The sequence below is a fragment of the Xiphophorus couchianus genome, chromosome 7 (assembly GCF_001444195.1).
Source record: "Xiphophorus couchianus chromosome 7, X_couchianus-1.0, whole genome shotgun sequence".
NCBI classification, from domain to species: Eukaryota; Metazoa; Chordata; class Actinopteri; order Cyprinodontiformes; family Poeciliidae; genus Xiphophorus; species Xiphophorus couchianus.
Genome location: NC_040234.1, coordinates 11292918 through 11316581, shown reverse-complemented (window position 1 = coordinate 11316581; position 23664 = coordinate 11292918). Strand labels below are relative to the sequence as shown.

Genomic DNA, 23664 nt, shown 5'->3' with positions numbered 1-23664 from the left:
ATTAGGTTTTCAGAAAGATAATATATGGAAACAGCTACATGAACATTTCAGACTGTTTTTAATCACAGAGCTGAATTTGTCAATGGGCAAAACCAAATGTTTATTCATGACTCCCTCTGAGAAGCATTGAGATTTTGGCTCAACAAATGAATTAACTTTTTTTCTTCAATATCCTTCCCACATCTTTACCTGTGCATACTGCTGTAATCACAGGTAAAAGTCTGCTTTAATTTTTTTTTACTGTTATTTAGGGAATGAGTTTACCGCCAAACATTTTAATATCTCAGTTGCATTGCTGAAATTTTTTCCTGCACAATCAAATGGACTTTGGTTGCACACTGTGTGCTGTGGATAAGTGAGAGTTGACTTAATACAGACTCCATCCACCCTGTCTGAAGTAAAGATGGTGGAACAGAACAAAGATTAAAAAAAAAAAAATCTCTTGCACAAATCCAATAAATAAACAGCAAAATAAAAGAAGGAGCCAAGAGCGGAACAAAGGGAGAAACAAAGAGAGACAAAGGGTGACAGAGTGCTGTCTCTTCAGCTCTGTGCTTTTGCAACAAGACATAATGTAATCTCTCCTTGAGACGGAAAGATTTTTATAACCTGTGCAGGCTGGGCCTTGAGCAGGAGAAGAGACTAGCTGAGTGAAGGCTGTTTATCCCACAGTGTCCTTGATATAAACATGTGAAAAATCTCTCCCTTTTTTTCCCTTCTCTCAGCTAAATCAATACAAAGACATTTGGCCTCTGAACAATGTTGCAGTGCTACAGCAAAAGTTTTTCATCTTGTCTGTATTCATAACTGTGTCCTTCAAAGCAACAGAGCAAGAGACACTGAAGTTGTACTTAATGCTCTTTCATGAAAGTAGAAATGTGCTCAATGGCAAAGAAAACCTTCTATGGAGAGTCTTACGTGACAGTACGAGGATGAGTCTGACGTGGCCCGCTCAACACAGCAAGACAGGACATCTGTTCCAAACTTTAGCATTTGCTTCCAGATACTTTCGCTGTTGGTGCCTGCTTCTTAAACTCCTCCACAAACCCTCTGGATTCACCTCTTCCTCCTCCTCTCAGACCTGTAATCCCTCTTAGGAGCAATTAAGATAAAACTTAAATTTATCTGCTTCACCCTAACTTGTCTTCCTGCGTCTCCTTCCTCCTTCCTCCAACCCCGCTCCTCTTCATCCTCCTTCGGTGACAGAGGCAAGCGGAGCACTGAGTCATGACATCATAATTCACAAGCGCCAGTTTTCACGGTTAAATCAATATCACCGTGTCCGAGTCAAGGATGGGGGCTGGCCTTCACAGCTCAGCTCTTCCTACTTCTTTCTTATAGAAAATCATATAAATTGTCCCTTAAATAATTATTCCTTCATATCCAACCATGGTCTATGTTTTTTTTTTTTTTTTTATTGGTTCCAGTCTGATAAACAGGACTGCACAGAGATGAACCAAATTGAGAGCAGTAGACAATTTTGATCAGCTTTTTTATTTCTGTGAAGATTATGAAATGCTATATTGATTTTTCAGTATAAATTCTAATTAGTTGTTCAACTTATTTTTTTGTAGATCTACCTTTATGAAGCTAAACATTTTACAGCACTGAGAAGCACAATTAGCCTGGCTAAGGAGTGTCCCCATGTAAATAGAAAAGGTAGATTTTTGTCTCAGAGAGACAGATGTTGAAAGCTCAAAAAGAAAGAACGGAGCAAGTTTGCTGTACTCTGTTCAACCTTCTTGTCTGCTGAAGTCAGCTCCAGTTCAGTTCGTCCTTCACCAGTTTGACAAAGCTGGTCAAACTGTCCCTAAGGAACCAACAAACTGAGGTCCAGTGCCAGGCAGCATCAGGACCAGCTGAAGTCGAGCTCTTCCGTATCCCAGAACTTTCCCTTTTATCCTGGGCATGAATTGTGTGAAAAGATGTTAAAGGCCTATTTATACTCAAAGTTAAATATAAAGACATATTTTTGCTTGCAAGTGCATATCCAAACGTAGCAAACAGAGCAGTACCGCTAGCAATTGAGAGGGGCGCTGTGGCGCAGTAAACCTCGCGTCCCAGTACAAGTACAATCAAAGAAGAAGATGAAGACAACTACAGGAATCTGTATCTGTGTTTAATTGCAACAGAGACTAGTAAATATACTGCGGTGCCTGCTCTAGTCTTCATGTTTATTCTTTCTGAGAATATTAAGAAAAATATTTTTTTTCCATCGTTGCCATGTTTGCTGTTGTCTGAACCTTTCCTCTCAAAGTTAGAACCGCTTTCCCTACCAACCATGCCAACTAGTAACCACACAGAAAGAATGACAACAGTGACGCTTAACAAGTTTAGAAACCAGGTGGACATATTTACCTCTGCAGATGATTCTCATAAATGCGTGCATACATTTGTATTACGATGATAAACAACAATGAAATGTAAGAAGGGTTGTTATAGCTTCATGCACACGCTCCATAAAATACAAATAATTAATGACTAAACCTGAAAGAGAAAAAGTAATTTATATATATATATATATATATATATATATATATATATATATATATAAAGATGAGCAAAGTCACACCAAACATTTTGGAAATTGGATTTTATGTCAGTGAGAAAGGAAAGAAGTTCCAGTTGTCAAAATTACATTTTTGACTTTAAGCTAATTGATAGTAATAATACATTTATAATATTGATCAACTATTGAAAAGTTTTTTTTCGGATGGAGTATTCTCTCTATACAAATAAACATAACCAATTTCGGTCAAATTAAATACATGTTTCAACTTATGGATAAACAACTGCAACTGTAATAAGATTTCAACTTTTACAGCAATGTTCCTATAACTTTTGATCATGTCACACTGGAAGCGATTTGAAACTCAATTAATATCCCTTCTAAGTCAGAGGATGCTTGCAATCATTTACAAAATGTATAACAGGTAAAGCCTCTAAGATGCAACCCAACGAAGCATTAACCAAAAAAACATAAGAACAGCAGCAGCAGTGTTTCTGTTTCTTGCAAACTTACAATCTTTTGTTGTCTTTCGTTGCACAATCATGGACACTGTTATTTACGCTTCAGGACATAAACACTGAAATGGCTTTAATGAGGGCATTACTTCCTCACCCTCTGGTTCTGAAAATGAACTCTAGACCTAATCCAATTGATTATATTATTATTTCCACTAGCTGATTTTATGAACTTATTTCAATTTTATTTATTTAAAACACTACGATAGTCGGCACAAGTGATTGAAAATAAATGCTATATTTGCGAAGGAATGCATATTTACTATGCACGTAAGCATAGCAGATACATAGTCACTCCAGTTTAAAAATTAAAGTTAACAGATAACAGGAGGAATTAAAGATGAATGAGAGAAAATGCTGGGAGTTGTCAGCTAGTGAGATCACAGAACCTCATAAGTACAGCTAAAGAATACGTACTCTCCATAAGAACCTTTTTGACATAATTTGACCCGGAGTCATGATACAGTAGAAACACCGGGGTAAAAATATGGTCCGGAAAAAAAAAAAATATGAGTCATGAACAAGGTTCCAGTTGTGGTAACACAGCTTTTTAGGTTTTGCTTTATAGTCGCAACTTCCACACTGAACAGCGTTATTACATGGCAGAACGTCAGCGTGATAAGTTTGATTGGATAAAGAGTGGATTTTTTAAAACATTTTCTGACTAGTCAGGTGGAGTCAATTTTAAAAATCATAAAACTTCATACCTCCGTTATATGAATATATGGACACCGCCCCGCCCCCCCTCCCTCCACACACATATTATCTTTCTCAATCTTTCTTTCATCCTCAATTTCATTGAAAAGTGTTCAAACAATTTTATCAACGTTTGGTCTTTCAAAATGAAAGATAAGTTGTGACAGAAAGGCCGAAACTTTGAGGTCACATTTTGTGTTTCGTGAACTTTCCTTTCCTTTACCTTTGAGCAGAGAGATGCAATTAAATTTGTAAACAGTAATTATTTTTATTTTTTTTCACAAAAAAATCAAATGGTTTTTATTTTTGCCCCCCTATTTCTGACTAGGCTGTATCTGTGAAAGCTGTAGAGAGAGAGAGAAAGAGAGAGAGAAAGAGAGAGAGAGAGAGAGAGGGGGGGGGGGGGGGGGGGGGAGAGAGGAGGTGCATAAGCCGGTGGAGGTGGAAATATGCAGCAATTCTGAACAATCTCTCAAAGTGCGGGGACAGACGGGAGCTAATATAAACAGGCTGCCCTTCACTCGGGGCTATCAGGGGGTAAGGAATCAGCTACCTCTGTCACTGACCCCCTGCGCTTCAAAGCGGCAGCTCCGGCCCATGTAGAGCGGCCAGCGGTCATGGCCACGCTGGAGGGCTGTCGCTGTCGGAGTGCCAGCGCCCGAAACAACAGCAGCATTCTCTACAGCATTCTGAAGAGCGATAGCCTTGTGACCACCGAGGAGCCACAACAACACCAACAGCAGCATTCCCAACATCAAACCCTGCAGCATCTACTCCTCAAGGGCTCCTCCTCCTCCTGCTCTTCCTCTTCCTCCTCCGGGCCGGGCTCGCTGCAGGAGCTCCGGCAGCAGGCATGCTCCTGCGGATCCACACGCCGCCGGGGCGTGCTGAGCTCCCCGCAGGTGACGTGCAAAGCCGCGTCGGCGGTGCTGGTGAAGACGCTGCGCTTTGTGAAAAACGTCCCCTGCTTCCGCGAGTTGCCGGAGGACGACCAGCTGATGCTGATCCGGAGCGGCTGGGCTCCGCTGCTGGTGCTGGGGCTTGCGCAGGATCGGGTGGACTTTGAGACGACGGAGACCGTGGAGCCCAGCATGCTGCAGCGCATCCTCACAGGTGTGCCGGACCGGCAGAGCGAGATCCTGGCCGGTCAGACCAGGGTGGCAGTCGGGGTGTCCGTGGTGGACATCGAGGCGATCAAAGCCTTCCTGAAGAAGTGCTGGAGCGTGGATATCAGCACGAAGGAGTACGCGTATCTCAAGGGAGCTGTGCTCTTTAATCCAGGTAAATCGGAGCTTTTAATCAGTTTGCATGGAATAAAATCTGCAAAACCGACTGTAATAGTATAAGAAAGCTGATTCGGTCGATCGAAACACTGATGAGATTAACCCGGAGTGGTCTGCGTTTGAAAACTAAACTTTTCTCTCTTCTTCTCTCAGATCTGGAAGGTCTGCGCTGCCTCCACTACATCCAGGCGCTGCGCCGGGAGGCGCACCAGGCTCTCAACGAGCACGTCCGGATGATCCACCGCGACGACTCGATGCGCTTTGCCAAGCTGCTCATCGCCCTGTCCATGCTGCGGGCCATCAGCCCGCTGGTGGTGGCACAGCTCTTCTTCAGACCCGTAATCGGGGCGGTGAACATCGAGGAGGTTCTCATGGAGATGTTCTACGGAAAGTAGGTCACAGAGCAAGGATGAATCCAGACAAAAAAAAAAAAAAAAAGAGATGCTCTGAACTTGTATTGTGTGGTTGGTGAAGCAGATATGGACTGGTAACAATGCATAACAACTGAAGGACTGTGATAACTGACCTGTGTCAAGTAAGAACACGTGTGTGTGTGTGTGTCTATGTGTGTGTGTGTGCATGTGAGAATGATGGCGACAGAGAATGTTGATGCGGAGAAATGTCATTACAAAGGAAACTTAAAGCAGCTGCTGGAATTCATAACTTATTTGTTTTATATATATATAAAAACTATTTTTCTAAAATAATAATAAAAAACATTACCACATTACCTTGTGTGTGTGACTTTCTGGTCTCTCAAGACTGACACACTTTCAGCTGGATAAAGTGTGCTTTCTTATGCAGGAGATAACGTAAGATGATAGGTTTGTATGACATCACACTGAACAATCAGAGTCACAATGTTTCATGTCAGCTTCAGGTCACTGCAGAGACTGATGAAGACATGCCACTGTCACATCAGCTGAGTGAGAACGTGTTGGCTGATCAGCTGAGCTGTGGACTAGAAAACATTTTGGGTGAAATGTCAAGTAAGTCCACCAGAGGGCAAAAGAGCACCACGTGCATTTCGGTTCCCATACGCACATCCTGATTGGTGAAAATGTTGAAGCACCAGCACTTGTGGAAATTTGTTTTTCTTTGGACAGATGAGTCTAGTCTTTAGTTATCCAGATTACAGAGCAAAGAAGATTTTCCTCATAAACTAAATAGAGCATTAGAAGAAGGGAACTTCATACCAACTTTGACTCATCGAGGAGATGGTTTGCAAATGTTTCATAAGACATCATCATGATTGCAGCCTCTACCATTAAGGCTACCATACATCAGAGGATACTTGAGAAACTGAAGTTGAAGGATAAGTGGACCCCTCCACAAAACAATGATCCAAAACATACAAGTAAGTCCACCATAGATTTGCTGAGAATTAAGAAAAAATAGAAAGTCCTGATTCCCCACGCTTCAAAAACAAGATTGAGAAAATCAAGACATTTATACATGAAGTTTTTTTTATTAAAGAACTGAATATTTAATGGGTGTCGTACATTTGTACGACTGTATGTTTTAGGGAGTATCTGTTTTGTTATTTGTGTCATGGTTTTTATTTAGATAGAGAAAACTAGGTATGGTATACTTTCAAAATCTTCTCAAAGGATAAGGATTTTTACAGTGTTCAACCTAAAAGAAAAAAAAGCAAATCTAATAAAAGTTATGATTTACTAAAATGAAGCATCAAATGTAAAAAGAAAATAAAAATATACCAATCTTTCTGACTTTATCTGTTTTCTGCAGTAGAGTATTATTGTTTTGCCTCTCCCAGTGAATAAAGTGAGACATTAAATTTGTTTAAATAAAAATATGTTTTTTCATTTTAACACATAATAGTTCATTTGAGTTGTATTAATCTTAGAGTATTCCATTGAAGAAAGTGGAAAGAGAAGCACAGACTCTTCAGATCAGACGTTTGAGCAATTCTCGTCTCGCTCCTTCTGCTACAGCAACTAAATAAAGAGAAAGAAACGGGAAGTAGAGCAAAGAACAGACAGATGTCAGGCACCTTCTGCGATCGACACAAAGTTAAAGAAGATTTTTTTTTTATATATCTAGGCCAGAGAACGAACAAACCATAAAATAGCGTCGTCTCTCCAGGTTGACCTCAAGAGAGAAATCATTTCCATCGGTTTCAGCTCAATAGCAGCAATCAAGAGCTTAACAAGTGTTTGTTGGACTGCATGTATGCGTTTCGTCTTGCGGTGTATCTGTTTGTGTATATATATATATATATATGCACATACATATCTAAAAGTGTGCAATCTAAAGTGGTTTTATAATTAACCTATTTTGACACAAGTTAAAACTACTGTTGAATTTTTATAGGCAAGTATAATATCTAATGTATATGGACAGATCCATCAACATGACAGGGCCAGTTTTCATTTTCGAGTACTGGGGTAGAATTTTAATAAGTTCAGACTTTTTCCACATTTTGAACATAACATTGAGCTCTTATAATGTGAATAGCGTTAAATCTCTGTTCATTTCATATGTATGAAATAACATCCTGGAGATTGTTTTGTTCTTTGCTCCTGACTGATATCCTTTTACAGTACGATCATTTTTGATCCTTTGCAACTTTTCTGGAAATTGAGGCATTGGCTCAAAGATGCAAATAATCAGACACAATGAAAATTTAATTGGAAAAGGTGACTGATCTTTGTTATTACTTAGATTCACGGTGTTTGATGGCAGATGAGAAATCAAGAAGAATTGAATTAAAAGCAGTTTGAACAAAGTCTTGGCTTAAAGGTTTTGCACACTTATGCAACAAGATTATTGCATCCTTATTTTACATTTTCCCCAGCAGATATTTGTTTGCTTGGTTGGATTGTGTTGTGTTTTTAGAGATGAAAAATGTGAAATTATCTGTCAATGTCATATTTTTTTGCATGGCAGCTAGTTTAACAGGAGTATGTAAACTTAGAAAATCATACTTATCTCTGAACAATCATACATCTGAAGGCGTTTCAGGCAGAAACCTATTACAGGGGACATTTACTGATTTTTGTTTTCCTACAGAAACTTCCAGGTTTAACAAAATAGTTGTTTTAACAACATAAAAAATATAATCGCCTGCCATGGCTGCATTTTGTCTTTATGTTTCTGCTGCTCTCCAAACAGACGTTTGCGACTGCAGTCCAGTTTTCTAAGCATCCATCAGAACTGCAGGAGCTTTGTCCTTGTGTGTGTGTGTTCTATTCCTTCTCACAGAGGCATGCGCTCAATCAAAACTGAATGCAACCTTCAAAGGAAGGAAGGTGATGTCAGTGATAAACTGGGATTTAAGTTCTGTTTGAAGTTCATGCGAATAACTCTCACGTACCTCCTGGTGGTCTTACAAGGCATTGCAGAATAACAGAGATGGAGAGGAAAAAAAAAATCAAGAGATTCATAAACTGGCAACACACTCACCCACAAACACACACAGTCAGACACACACAGACATTTGCACATATGCCGCCGTCTGCTTTGCTTTGATTATGTTCTTGTTCATATCTATCTTCTTTGCATGTTCGTTCTCAATGGGCCCTATTTTATCAGCAATTAACTCCTTAATTGCTCTGGGTAATAAAGAGTCTATTAATCCTGTGACGGCTAATAAAGCTCCAGATGTCTGGCAGGAAGCGGCGAACTGGCAACAGCCACCACCCTGTCTTGCTCTTGACAATATTTGCATGTGTGCAGACCTTCTATATCTATAAAAATGGTTAATTCTAGATTTTTAGCACGACAGATTTGTTTGTGCATTTCCACTGCTCAGTCTTGCTTTAACTGACAAACTCTGCCTTCAACCCAGTTTCCTTCTCTGTGTATTTTACCCTGTTTTCCGTTTTCCTCTTTTTTTTCCCTCTGACCCAGTTATTTTTTCTTTCTGTTTTCTCCTGGGGTTGCCAGATATCAGTGAATCTGTTCTCAGCTCCTTTTTGAGCTTTCAAATACAAACGCTTGTAGTTAGTGTTTACTCCCAGGAGATGGCAGTGTTTGGCAGCACTTACTCATCAGCTGTTAGCAGCCAACGCCATAATGTTTCGAATTAGACCTTAAAGACAAAATCTCTCTTCCATCAGCACATTTCCTCTTTGTGTTTGGACACTAAAGCTGCGGTGAGAGGGAAATGGATATTTAAAGGTACCAACACACAACAGGAAATATACAAAACCTTCACCCCCTTTCCAACCTTTTTGGGATCTTGTCATCGTTATGTGATAATTTCACAACATTCCAAGGTTCAGTCATTAATACTTGACATATAAATACAAAAATGATCAAAGGGAAAGTGCTGTTTATTTTTCAAGCTTGCTATTTGAGTCAGTGTTTATGCCAAACACAATGCCCACCCAAAGCAAAATTTGTGATAGTAATGTCTCCAGTTTTGAGGTCATAAGGTGATTTATTTGATGATTTGTCCAGTGAAGAGAAATCTATGATAATGTTGTGTAGAAGAGAGTACATTGGCGACTTAAATAACCAGCACCCTACCCAGAGATTTAAAAGTGCTCTATGGCAAGTCCAATCTCTTTCTGTATCTCCACAGTGACAAAAAACAGCTTTGAAAATAAAAAATATTGGCAATATTCTGGTAGATACAGTAAGATCTGCTTCATTTTGGTCGTGCATCTCAAACCGTGCGATTGTAAGTTGTTTTCCAACATCCAAAAGTATGTTCTACAATAGTAGGAAATCATGCTCTGCTTTTGTAGACAACAAAATCACCGATATTTAGTCATTGTGTTTTAGAGGGGTATTTTCCATTTTGTTTAAACTAGTGACATGTACAGTAATATAAAAGTACTTTCAGACAAAGACAGATTGTGGTTTATTTCAGTTTTATACTTTCAGAAATGTAAAATTTTCTGCCTCTAATATATAATGACTCTTGTCTTTTAACAGATGACAAAATGCAAACATTTGGGATTGGGACTGTAGTTGGTGTACTTTGTATTTTAACAATCTATTGTAATTTAAAATAAGACTGTAGTAATGATGTTTCTTTCCTCATTTTGAGTCTTTTGTGGTCATTTGGAAACTTTCCTGCTGCACTTTTTGCTTCTCTTTGGTCATTTAACACAGCCTTTTGTAATTGTTAATGTTTGCCCTTGTCTGAAATGTATTAGTGCTTTCATTCTTAAACACTGAAATTTAATTTTGTTCTTGTCTGGGTAAATGGACTGCATTTACATACCATTTTTCTAATTTTTCCAACCACTCAAACAGCTTTTACACTGAGTTACAATCACCCATTCACACACTCAAGCACAAAAACGTCCATACATTGATGCACAGAATAAGCATGTAGCCTATGGTTCGATGTATTGCCCAAGGACAATATGCATCCAAGGTAAGAGGGAATCCTGATTGCCATATATGTACTTTTGAGACACAGATGCCTTTTTTTTGGAACAGTCTGGATTTGCACGACTGTTTCCTGGATATATTCATGGCACAGTTTTGTTACAGTCAGTCATACCTACTTTTCATAATCTAATATCTTTTTAGGAACATAGTGCTCATTTGTTGTTTTCGGTACTGTATTTCTGCTGCAATTTTTTGTTGTGATCATTAATCATCCTCTTATGTCATATATAGTTTTCCATCTCATTTCTTTTCTTTTACAGCAATATAATTTCTACTTCTGATGTCAAAATAGCCTTTGAAATTTTATCCGTTTTTGCTCTGACTGGTAGGTCTGTAAATGTGCCATTTACAGCAACATATTTTAGATCTCCTGACGTTATTTACAGGTCTTTTATATGAAGGGGATTTTGTCTTGTCAGGGAACCAAATAGCACAAATAGGAAAAAAATACGATTCAAACCAGTCAGAAAAGCAGATCAGGCATTGCAGTGGCCTTGACCCAAACTGCTTTAGAGCAGATCAAAAACTAGTTCAGAGAGATACAATTAAATTATGTTTTATGAGGAATTTCCAGATCAGGATTTACTTTTTTTAAATCGATAAAAATTCAAGTCAGGGCTCCGTTACAACTCCACAAAGGTGCAGTAAAATAATCCACTTTCATCAGCATTACATGGTTCAGATTAAAATTGTGTTCTTGTCTCACTTAAACCACTCACTGTTGAAGTATAGGATGTTTTAGTATCTCCAATTTGTCTCGATAGTGAAAGATATTTTGTCCCAAAAGGAGTTTTTGCAGGACACTCTTAATACGTTGCTTCAACAGAGTTAAGAAAAGCTATAATGTTCTATAAACATTGTCACAAACATGTGATAAAGCCACATGTCTGTAGCTTTATCATTTGCTTCTAAATACATCTGACTCCATTAAACTCCTGCCTTTCCTCTGGTGACAGCCGTTTTCAGTTAGCTTAATGCTAAGCTAATGCTTTTACTCTGTTTTTATTCAATGTTGATAATTTGCCTTGTAAAATTATTTTGTTTGGTTTCAGGGAATTGTGTGAAAATAACATTGAACATTTTTTTAAGACTTTTGTTGACATTTTCTTGGAGCTACGGTAATGTTAGCATGTTGTGACGATTCTGTAATAATTTAGCTTGTAGCATGTCTTAGTGCAGTTACAATTAATAGTGTAAAAACTAGTTTTTTCTGCTCCATAAATGTTTCTTAAAGAATTTACTTTATGTGACTGGTGTTTTGGCTGCTCTTTGAACATCTCTCCTTCCTCCACAGCAGAGAACATGTCACATAGCACACAAAGACAGGGAGCAACAGCAAATACAGTCTCTCACAATAAAGTATGAATAACTCAAGAATAACTAAATATCAGATGGTTCTGGTCATGATATCCCTGATTTTAAAACATCTCATCATAGCTTAGAAAAGTATCAGCATAGAGACTGTAAAGGATAGTAAACTATTTAAAATGAACTGCCCAAATAATTTATATTTGTAGAGTATTTATTGTAAATTATTCAAAGTGAATTTTTTGTCGCAGATTGTTTATGGATGTTTGTCTGTTTTGATTAGCATTTTTGTTTTGTTTAATAGTATTTACACTTTGTAATGTTTTGGGTTTTTGTATGTACCTCACGGGCTGCCGTAGGTAATGAGGGCAGGCCCTATATAGGCTGGTAGAATCATTGTGTCAATCAATGACTTGAACTGTCAAGTTGATTGGCATGAAGAAATCAACACTTGGTGTTCCCCAGTGAAAGCAGCGAGGTACGTTTTGTTTTGTTGTTTGTGTAAGTTTATGTTTGTATTCTAATATTTGTATATGTTTTAGTTTTCACGGTGGCTGAGGTGATTGAGGTGATCATGGTGGATCTGAATCAAAGAAAAATAAAAAACCCGCTAAATTCACCCGTCGAGACTGGCTGATTAATTCAAGTGCTGGGGAGCTGCTACAGAGACCATTTTGTTTTTCTATAAGTTGCAGTTTTGAATAAAAAGCCTTTGTTGTTCTTGCCTCACATGTATAAACCTTATGTTTTGTTTGTATATTGAGTTGTATGTGTTAATCACCAAATGATCAGTTGAAGGAACAGACGTGAAATGATAAATCCATGTGGCACATTTTCCTGCAGCCTCACTGATTTAAATGCAGTTACGCTCACAGCAAGTAAACACAAGTTATAGGAAAAACGTTTACTCTGTCTGTAAGGTTTGAAAATGGGGTATTATAGGTGTTATGAATTATTGGCAACAATTAGCTAAAGCTGAACACAAAAGGAAACCATTCAAAGGAAATCAATGCTTTTAATGTGCAGTGAGAAAGTAAGGGCAACGGATAATGATTGTGTTTCTATAAAGATAGACATTTCTTTCCAAGTGAAAATTGTGTTTATATATTTATATAAATATCTATATTATATATAGAATACATATCTATTTGCTATGCATACTTAAAAATCACACCTTCAAATATATTTAAAAAGTCTTTCAAAACACACCTGGTTTCTTTTCTCTCATTAAATCGTGAACTATCTCTATGAACCAAATAAACCTGAATTTTCAAGATGGCAATAAAATGATGCATCAAAAACGAAAACATTTGGAAATGTATTTTTCCGTTTCTTTAGAACCTGAAGTAGTAGAGGGTGTGTATCCGTCAGGTGGGATTCAAAAACCGGCCTTGTCTCTCAGCGAATCAGAAACCACTTTCACAAGAGTACAAAACCAACAGAACGCCGAAACATCGATCCCCTTTCTATATGAAAGATGAAATGCAAATAAGTATGACCTCTCAAGCAAACTCTTTTCTGTTATAAAAATAGAATTTTTTTTTTGTTTTAAATAATCTACAGATTTTCTTTTTAAGGTGAGGCATATCTCTATCAGTCTAAAACAGCCAGGCTGTTTGTTTCGATAGAAAAAACAAAAAAAAACAAAAAACGAAGCGTCAGAAAGAGATCTGCCAGTCTGTCGGTCTGATTGGAGGGGACCGGCGCTTCTCTCCAACCACTTCTCTCATCTGTGCCCCACGCGGCCGGATGTTTTTAGCCAGCTCTTCAGTCTTTTTGCATATTCTATGATTTTTTTTCCCCAAAGGAGTTCTGTTTTAAAATAGATACACCTTGTACAGGCAAACGAAAACGGGTTTCAGCTCTTCACATCTCCTGAAGATGTCCAGGTCTTCCAAAAAGTATTTTTTTCTTTCATAAAAAAAGTTTGCTTAAACTACAGAATGATTTAAAACAAACAAGATAAAACAAATAGAAAGAACACAACAGCGCAAGTACATGACATACTGGCTTTCCAATCAAGCGTGTTAAAAGTAAGATAAAAAAACTGAAAAGAATAAAAAATATACATCTTTGTGTAACATTTTTAAAGCAAAGTCCTACAGTAGAGAAGGCAACAGACATGGTTGAATTAAACAGACTAAATAACAAAACAGGAAAACACTGATGCTACTAATAAAATGCAAATATATGTACAGACCCTGTTTTCCTTTTGTTTGTATGTATGCACATTTCTTTTTGTGAAGATGTAGGAATTGTGTTTGTCTTCCTTAAAGCGGAGTTCCTGCACTTTATTTGTCCATTTAGAAAAAAAGAAAAGTTTTTTTTTAAAATGTTTTCTTCATTTCCACATAGAAAATAAAATCGCTCATTAGAAGAGACTGGTCCTCTTCAAAGACAGGGGAAACCGTCCCCACACCTGTGTTTTCCATCAGTGATGATGCCTGGACCTGAACAGATCCATTTCCAGATCCAACTTCTCCTTTTGGTTCTCGTCATCTCCGACCGTGACCTTGGTCTTCCCGAAGCTGACGTCGAGACCGCTCGTCACTACCAGATGACACTGGAGATGCTGGTTTCTCTTGGCAGCAGCGGGAGCATGGCGTTGTTGGCGTGAGCCTCTTCCAGGCTGTGCTCTCGGCTCTTCCCCGGAGCCCTTTGCCCGTTCAGCAGTGTTAACGGGATGTTGCAGTAGGTGTGCTGGTTCCCCAGAGTCGAGAGAGCTGGTAGGGTACCCCCCGGGGGTATGTCATACTCGTAGGTGCGGTAGTAGTGTTTCTGCCTCATGGTGGTGTGGTAGGTGTTGTGGAACGAGGAGCGCAGCTCTGGATGGGCGGTGGCCATGGCCGTGGAAGTGGCCGCCGCCATGGAGATGGCCGAGACGGTCTGCAGCTCCCCGAAGGGACCCTGCTCACTGACGTCCAGCGCCGGCTCGTGCGTGAGCATGGGCTCTGTGCGCCTGAAGGGCATCTCGTACTGCAGCTGCTTCCAGAACTTTGAGTTGAGCTTGTTGCTTTTGGGGCCCCGCCACTTGATGACAGTGAGGGTTTTGATGGTGTGTTTGAGGGCCTCCACTTCCTGGTAGTTCATGATGCCGCGCAGCTCGGCGCACTCGATCAGGATGACTTTGATCTCGCCACTCACCAGCATGTTGCGCAGTCGGGTCTCTAGCTCGAAGATGCTCCAACCTCGCCGCACCACGTAGTTGGGTGTCATAACTATAATGAGGCGCTTGCTCTGGTCTACGCAACGCGCAACGTCCTCTATGTACGCTGCATGAAACAAGAGGGAAAGGCAAATGAGAACAGAAATTTCAAAGAAAGAAACGATGCTTTAAGAGTTCATTCTTTCCAATCTAGAGTCCAGAACCACAGAACTTAGTGGTGGGTGAACATACACAAAGACAAGACGATGACAGCTGACCTTTTTTGCCTGTTCAGTCTAATTTAATTTTTACTCAAAACTGTCATTAAGACATGAAAATAACTGGACTATTAGACTGAAACAAACACACATGAATCTACAAAACATTTTTTCAAAAAGATTTTCTGCATCTATTAAACTACTTATGGTGCATAAGTTAAGTTTTTATCTCATCCACAAAGGCTTAAACAGACTGGCTCAAATATATAAAAACACCTCCACTTATATTTGGTTAATGAACCTTTTCAAATTTAACCCTGATCACTCACTTTTTGAAACTATTAATGAGCATATAGCACAATTGTGGTTGAACTTTTGATCAATCTTCTTGATAGAACTGGTAGTTTATATTACCTGGTTGGTTTTCTGGCACATACTGAGTTTTTAGGCATATAAAGCCCATAGCATTTAATTCAGGATGAGGCATGGGCTTTGGACACATTATTTGAAAACCCTAATATAAGCCTGCTTTATCAAAGAAATCAGAAACAGAGACTGGAAAAGCAGATGGCATCAGGAAGAAGAGCAACTACATCCACACACAAACCAACAGGTAAGATGGTTGAGACTTGGGCACGACTGGACGCAGGACAATCATCCAAAACATCCATCAACACTGGTTTTGAAATGAATAAAGTAGTTTGGATGGCTCAGACTGCAAACCATTTGAAAATGAGCAGAACACAATTAAAAATCAGGCCTGTGCCCAAGAACAGCACATAAAACAGTCATTGAGATTCATATCAGAGCTTTTAAAGGTTACAAAAATATGCAGTTAATGTGCCACTAGATGCTTCAAAAGTCTAAGGATTTTTGGATATTTATTGGTATGGGTTCATGTGTATATTTGAGCGTGTCTGTATAACGTTGACCCTGTGTGGACAAGAAGAAAAGAAAATCTAAAATAATCAAAAGTTTGCACTTCATACTGTCGCTAAAGGTAAATTAACTCCACCCTGAAAATCTGTTTCAGTTGAAACCGAAATGAGTGTATGTAAACGTGAATAAGGGGAAGAATCCATCCCTTTCTATCAGAACTTGGTTAAAGACTCTAAGAAGCAGTAGATGCTTTCAGTCTTTAAGGAATGATTTCTCAAAATTAAGACATTTTCTCTCAAAGTTTATTTTAGTTTTCTTGGCAGAAATGTTTAGACTCAGGCACATTAGATGCAGAGAGTAAGCACATAAAAACTTCAGGTCTGACAAGAAATACCTGTAATATTTATAGATTTAGATTTCAACTAGGTCTGTGCAGGACTTCAGTTGAGTTTTAGTGAAGGTTGTTCCACTTTCCTGTGTAACTTCTGACTCCTCTCTCAGATGTCGCTGCTGAAAAATATCCCAACACCTCCAACATGCTTGTCAGCAGGGATGGTGTCAAATATTTCATTCACAACTCATTAAAAACTGACAGATTATTTCCTTTTTCTTTTTTGTACATGTTTTCTGTTTAGGTTTTCTAATTAGCTGATCACATGTTTCGCTGAGAACTGCACAAAAGTTCTGCAGTAAAGCTTGTTCTTTCACTACACTTCTCCTTCATTTCTCTTTTCCAAAGTTTGGCTCGTTGGTTAATGGCCTGAACGAGGCCCATCACCCCTGTCTGCTCACTTTGACTGGTCAGACAAATGTAGAGGAGCCCTTGGCCGTTTCTAAAGGTCTTTTATGTTACCAAGAGTGAGGCTTTCGGGCATTTTAAATGATGTTATCCTTCTTAAAGATTTTGTCTTGGACATAATTCTGTCTCCCGAGTCTAATGGAACTTCTCTCCGTCTAATGGCTTAGTTTTCACTCTCAGAATCTCATTTAGCTGCAAGAGTTTGTTTTAAAAACTTGACTTCCATCTGGTTATGTGCGTTATACTCAGCTTGGCTTATGTGAGCTTTAATTGAGCTGTAGAAGACGTGAGATGCAAATGAGATATTTATGTCTTTTATTTGAAACAAATTGAGGATGGACTGATTTTTGGATTTTGATTTGCAACAGGTGCATCTCCATTAATCAGAATATAAACAAAAGTTAATTTTTTTCAGTAATTCAATTCATCAAGTAAAACTCATATAGTACTATTTATTAGTGTTCTGTCTTAAATGTGGTTTTTAATGTAGTTTTATTTAATGATTGCATTTCACAGCTAATAAAACTTAAAATTCAGTTTCTGCCCACGTGCCTGTAAGAGCAACTCCTCTCTCACCTTCCTCTCGACAGTATTTGACAGATTCTTCACTCGGTTCAGGTCAGGAAAATTTGTCGGCCAATCAAGCACAGAGCTATGGTAATAAAACCAAGTATTGGTACTTTTGGCTGTGTGGGCAGGTGCCAAGTCCTGCTGGAAAATAAAATCACCTTCTCCCATAAAGCTTGTCAGCAGAGGGGAGGCACAAGGTGCTCTAAAATTGCCTAACAGATGGCTGCTCTGACAAAGGACATAGTTCCACAAATCACCAGCAGCTGTGGACCTATAAGCAACTTGGGTTCTGATCCTCTCCGCTCTTCCTCCAGACCCTGGGGTCTTGATTTACAAATGACATGCAACAGCCCAGTTCTTTTTCTATTTAGTTCAGGTAAAATGACTCTGCTGTTCTGGTTCAGGAGCGCCTCTGCACGAGGAATGCTGTAGCGTCCGCGATACATCTGTGTGCTTTCTTTCTTAAAGCTCTGAGTCCAGCTGCAGATCACATACATGTGATTCTACCCTAAAGCCTTGCTTTGCTTCATAATCCACTGAAAGCTGGAGTTTTCCCTGTTGTTTGGGCACGCTTTTTTCCCCCAATCAACTTTCCTGTTTAAAAATCGAGCTTGTTCAGAAATTATTGGCTTTGCCTCCTTGTGAAGGGTGTCAGTGACCATCTGCTGGAAAACTTAACATGTTAACATGGTCGTCACATGGCTGTTTTAAAATCAGCCTTTGTTTTGATTTCATATACTATTCTGCTTTTTTGAAAAAAATAATTTTGGGTTTTCCTCAGTTATATCACTCCATGTCATAAATCTATATAACATATGAGTTTCCTTTTTTAACTGAGTTACTGAAATAAATGAACCTTTCCGTAGCAAGTACCATCAGTTGACTCGAAAGGGACAAAACACATCAAACCATTACTGACCATGGCTATAGAGCACAGGTGTCAAACTCCAGTCCTCAAGGGCCGCTGTCCTGCAGTTTTTAGATGTGCCACAGGTACAAAACACTGGAATGAAATGGTTTAATTACCTCCTCCAGTTCTCCAGAGCCTTGCTAATGACCTAATTATTCTATTCAGGTGTGGTGCAGCAGAGGCACATCTAAAGGTTGCAGGACAACGGCCCTTGAGGACTGGAGTTTGACACCCCTGCTATAGAGTATATGGAGAATACATATTTTACTGACTCAATATAGAATATTATATCATGTATTACATGAGCCTTTTCAGGTGTGTTATATTTAGCATTAATGTCTAACATTGCATTGCGTTGCAGCATCCAAAGGTGCAGGTAAATGAAAACAGCTAAATGCAAGAGGAAAAGATTGAGGGTGAGTACCTCCAAAAAGTCGTGTGTCATCCTGGTAATGCTCATTGGTGAGACCTAAACATAGACATTTTAACATTCAGGTCACAGGCAGTACACAATGCAGACACAGACACACAACACTGCTAAACACCGCTGTAAAGGTAAGCAGCACTTCCTCACGCTCATCTTTCTACTTCACATATAATTAATCACATAGCATGTTTCCCCTGATTGGACATTCATCTGCAGTGATTCTGCTTGGCACTGATACTGGCGGCAATTTCTTTTGATTAAAGGATAGAGGCGGCTCGGTCGGCGTGGCTCAGAGCCTTCCCACATTTCCCACTGATGTTTAATTCTTTCTGGACCAAGTAGGACGTGTTTGCGTTTCATCTGTTCCACATGATGCCTACAGTACAAACACGCAGCATCGCTACAAAGTGGAGCACACTGTGTACCACTGGCACAAACGGACTGCTAAGCAGGCACGAGTTAGCGCGCATGAGAATATGTTCACACAGAATTTTCATGGATTTATTGCTGCATGGATGGAAACCAAAGGGGACGATGAATTTGCTCAATATGTCAGCATCCAGTGCTCACTGCATACTGTATTCCCCCTTCAGTAGTAGCCAGTTAGGGAAGAGCCAAGGAGGAGAACTGTGATCTTCTGCTTCAGTCCAAAGAGATTTGATACGATGCAAGAAAAAAGATTCTTGCGGACAGTTTCGAACTAAATATTTTGGATATTTGAAATAATACTCTACAATTAACTGAGGTTAGCCATAATCTTATGACCACTGAACAGCTAAAACTGATTATTTTATTGCAGAAGCATCTGGCTGTGGGCAGGATAAGCATGGAAGCAAAAAAAAAAAAAAAAAATAGATTTTTGACCTGTAAGTAGAAGTGTTAGAAGAGTGTATATTGGAAACTTCATCAACACTGTTTAGGAAAAAATATGAGATGTAGTCTGCAGTGGTAAAGATTTACTTAAAAAGGAACAACAAAGGAAAATCTATCAAGTAGTGAAAAGGTCACAACTGATCAAAGTTGACAGTGTAGGCTTAAAGACTTAACAGGACCCGAATTAATAAATATTAACCTGCTAGCCAAACGTTGCAACTCCATTTAATTCACAACGAGAGTTGGAATGATTTTTTTTCTTTAACTCAGATATTATGTGTGTTATTAGGAGAAAACCTGCCCATGTTGATGGATATTTATGGATATTTGCGCAACCTACAGACTGAGCAGAGAGCATCTGATTCTTAAAGACCAGTGGTTTTTGTGACCCAGAGTAAACTATTATTGTCTACTTGAAGCTAATATGAATTGAAACGTCAGGAGAAGGAAATGAAGAATGAAAGACCAGCCAAGAATAAAAAAGGTCAGTCCTCCAGTCCACGTCCACCAATCCAAATGTGCTGGATTGGTGGATTCCACATTGGATCCACCACATTTGCACAATATGGGTCTTCTTAGCAGAATATTGTCATATATCTGCACATTTTTAGAGGTTCTGCTCAAATGGAAATGGTAGCTTTAAATGTTGAGTGGTCATAATGTTATGGCTAAGTGGTGCAATTGTGAGAGCTTAGTTTAAATTTGTCTTGGCAGCACACAACATGGGACAGTGAAGAACACCGAAGACAAGCACAAACCAACAAGTATAGACCAAGACAAAGCGCAAAGCAATGTGCTAAACAACAACAACATCATTTGCAAAAGCAAATGCTCTGCACACGCTATTGCAAGGTTTCACCCCACTGTCAACATGTGAGCACACACACACAGTCAGAGCGCTTACTGCCTGTTGGAATGAGGTCTCGATCAGGGATGAAGAGCTTGTAGCCGTAATGTTTTTCCAGCACATCGGGTAGTATTTCCAAGGCGAAGCGCTCCTCCTCCCTGGTCTCTTGACTCCACTGGTCAGGGTCCACTTTGGTGTATGAAAGATATGCATCGTAGTCTTTGTTCTCTGAAAAAGAGAGAGAAACAGACCAGCGATTTGTGAAAAATGTGGAGTAGACAGCTGACGGTTGGAGTCATTTAAGACATTCACAAACATTCAGTGGAAACGTGCAGACATTTGGAGGGAATGTATTTATTAAAAAATGTATGACCTTTAGAACAGTTTAAATTATCAGCATTTTCTTTCTCAGTGTTTGAGTGCTTCGGCTCATTTCATTGAAGTCTCACATTAAAATGGGCCAAACCTGCAAAGCTTATATTTCTACAGAGCGAAATAAAAGATCTTCTTGATTTTGACTCACAAATATGGAAGTATTGTCTTTTTTCCTGCATCTATCAGAAACTATGCAAAGAAATAAATTATGCCAGGAATAAAGGGTACAGGGAACAGGTCACTTACGAAGTCCTCGCCTAAGCAGCTGGTATTTGCATCCTATTTGGTATGAATATGTTCTTATCCTAATTCTTAGAAAAGATGTTGTTGTATACATGTTAAACTGACAATGTAAAACTTTCATATGGAAATACTAATGACCTGTAACTTGGTGCAAACTTTCAAATCAAAGCCAACTTTTCAATCAAATTCCTAATATTTAACTAATCAGGCTGTAGAGAAGCTGCAAAAGTTGCCTTTCTCTTGTATTTAGTTCAATGTTTAATCAGTGTCGCAAATCTTAAGAGGACATAATCATCTGACTCATCTCATTTTATCTTAATCACCACTTTCCATCAAACATCAGCTGTCTTCTTTTCTCTCACCATCCATACAACTCCACTGTAGTTTTTCCCTTCTCCTTCCAGAATAGACTCTCCTTTCCCCACTTTTCTGACTTGCCGTCCAGTCTGTCAGTTTTGAGATGTCACCCTTATATATTAATTTTGTCTCTAAATTGTACATCATAGCAGATCCAATACCAAGTTGTAAACCCTTCATTTCACTTGCAGATATTATTCCATCACAAGCAGCCCACACACTCATCTCTTTTACGCCTCTCGTGTCTGTTGCTTTGGAGGATTGAACCCGAGTATTTAATCCCTACATCTTGCAGCTTCTTTCCACCTTTCTTGCCCAGAATATTATAATCTTCCATCCTTCTGCAGACTTTAATTCCTCTTCACTTCAGTGCACACCTCCATCTCTTAAGCCTCCCTTGCACCTGTTTCCAGCTCTTACTGTGAATCGTAATGTTGTCTGCAACATTAATACTTCCAAAGATATGTGAAAAATGGAGTGGAGGTTGCTGTATGTATGGACAAAATGTGTTTTTTTTTTATGATGATGTGAATCTTGGTGTCGAATTTGATGGTAGAGAAGTTTTTGTTTGCTGTATTATACTTGGAAAATTTTAGTTGGTAAAATAATTGTAATGACATTAGATGGAGCATTGACCTTATTTGGCATACATTTTTGCGTAAGCGTAGAAATAATGTATCAACAAATTCTGAGCTATTTAATTTTTTATTTGCAATAGCAAATTGAAAGTAACATCTTCTTAATCGGTTTCATTGCAAGGAAGTTAGAAAAAATATGCTAAATTATTTTTTTATCCACCTGCATCTGATCAAAAAAACTCATAACACTTATGAATACAAACATAGCATTTTTCAAGATATATTACTAAGTTTCTGCTGTTGTTGTCACCATATAAAATGATGTCTTGACAACACTGTGTCTACATTGGCATTTAATTTAACTTTAACCAAATCAGAGCGCATATAACTGAATTTGCTTGCACGATTAGATGAAGTTGATTCTATATGTCTGTATATAATTTAGAGCTGTTTCTCTTATAAAGCGCCTTATTTGCTGTGAATTAGTGCTGGGTAAAATACCTAGACTGGCAAATCTGAATTTGATTAGTTCCATATTGAAGAGAAAATCACTAAAACGCTGTTTATCAAATTATAAAATCTGTGAAAACACACAAAGAGGGATTTCAATTTTATTTTTCACTATTTTAGGTGGGACTCTGCTTTAAAGCTGTGGTCAAAATGTCAGTAAACAACTTTATTTTATTTAACCAGGAATATTCCATTGAGATACAATATCTCTTCCAGCAATGTGTCCTCTCAGGATGAGCTGCAAACATTTCATTTTCTAAATAAAAGTTATTCATTTAATCACAACGGATTTGCTGGTTTGTGATCCTAATTTTAACTATCAAGAGTCGGCCTGAAGCGTGCGAGGTTAAAACTTTCTGATTGTACAGTCAAGTCTCCTCACACTGGAGTAAGTCTGTTTCTGTAAGTGGATTTTGAACTGGAGCAACACTTCTCCAAAATAACACCTAACTATTTTCTGCTCAGCAGTTTTATTTGGAACAGAAGGGCTCGTCGTAAACAACGGAGTACAAACACTGATTCCCAGTGGCGTCACATCCATTAGGCCATGAAGTGCGCTTCGGAAAAAAAAAAAAAAAGAAAAAGAAAAAAAAATGGGTTAGATATAAACACGACCAAATCAAGACTCAAGCAATGCACTGCTACACACCTCAAAATGATTTCTCAGAAGACAGTGAGAAGAACTGAAAAGGCAGAAAATAGAATAAAAGAAGCACAGTGGTGGTGACATGTTCAGTGAGTGCTAGTCATTATTCTCTGTAGAACGTGAATGTGGGACAGCCAAAAAAGAGAAGAGGGGCTTTTTCAAAAACTCTTTGGAGAAGCAGGCGCAGCTTTGAGACTCCCTGGAAAGGGCCAGACCCGCGCTCGATTGGATCCGAACATCAAACCCTGCCTTCAAATTAGCAACAGACGTCTCAAATTAACCACCGAGGAAAGCTGGAGGAATCAAAACCGCTTGTATCAGCTGTCCCTGACAGTGTGACTTAATCATGTAGAAGTTTGAGTCAACAAAACTGCGTGTAATAGATAATTCATGTATGTGGAGGGGAAAGAAAAGCAATGAGTTTCTTGTTTCCAGAATTTTTAAGGACACAGAGAGAAATACAGGGACATAAACAGACAACTCTTTAGTTGAAGGAAAAGTTAACTATGTTGTGCAAAGAAAACAAGCTGCTGCTCCACAATTTCAGGCTAGTTTTGGCTCCTATTTGTCACTCAGGGAGGTTGTTTCTAGCCTGTCCAGTCCCCA

The 23664-nt window shown here is 38.8% G+C and overlaps 2 protein-coding genes across 8 annotated transcripts in view; one reads left to right on the top strand and one right to left on the bottom strand.

The window, feature by feature from the left end:
- Positions 1 to 2697: 2697 nt before the first annotated feature.
- Positions 2698 to 5424, top strand: nr0b1 (nuclear receptor subfamily 0, group B, member 1). Its single transcript, XM_028023156.1, has 2 exons — positions 2698 to 5001; positions 5157 to 5424. Exons 1-2 carry the CDS (start codon positions 4338 to 4340, stop codon positions 5396 to 5398), a joined length of 906 nt encoding a protein of 301 aa, XP_027878957.1. The 5' UTR covers positions 2698 to 4337; the 3' UTR covers positions 5399 to 5424.
- Positions 5425 to 12676: 7252 nt separating this feature from the next.
- il1rapl1a (interleukin 1 receptor accessory protein-like 1a) overlaps positions 12677 to 23664 on the bottom strand; it is a 217717-nt gene continuing 206729 nt past the window's right edge. For 5 of the 7 annotated variants that reach the window (XM_028023150.1, XM_028023151.1, XM_028023149.1 and 2 more), the window contains 3 exons: positions 20407 to 20577; positions 18627 to 18671; positions 12677 to 14953 (listed from right to left, as the gene is read on the bottom strand). In XM_028023150.1, coding sequence (XP_027878951.1) covers positions 14232 to 14953; positions 18627 to 18671; positions 20407 to 20577 — 938 coding nt within the window. In that variant the 3' untranslated portion in view covers positions 12677 to 14231. The remainder of the gene's footprint in view (positions 14954 to 18626; positions 18672 to 20406; positions 20578 to 23664) is intronic. The other 2 variants (XM_028023154.1, XM_028023155.1) reach the window with 1 other exon arrangement.

What these genes read in the sequence shown, in the direction of transcription:
- nr0b1 (XM_028023156.1), top strand. Translation starts at nt 4,338, where the DNA reads ATGGCCACGCTGGAGGGCTGTCGCTGTCGGAGTGCCAGCGCCCGAAAC. An exon ending in AGCTGTGCTCTTTAATCCAG is followed by an intron (nt 5,002 to 5,156) that starts GTAAATCGGAGC and finishes TTCTTCTCTCAG; the next exon opens with ATCTGGAAGGTCTGCGCTGC.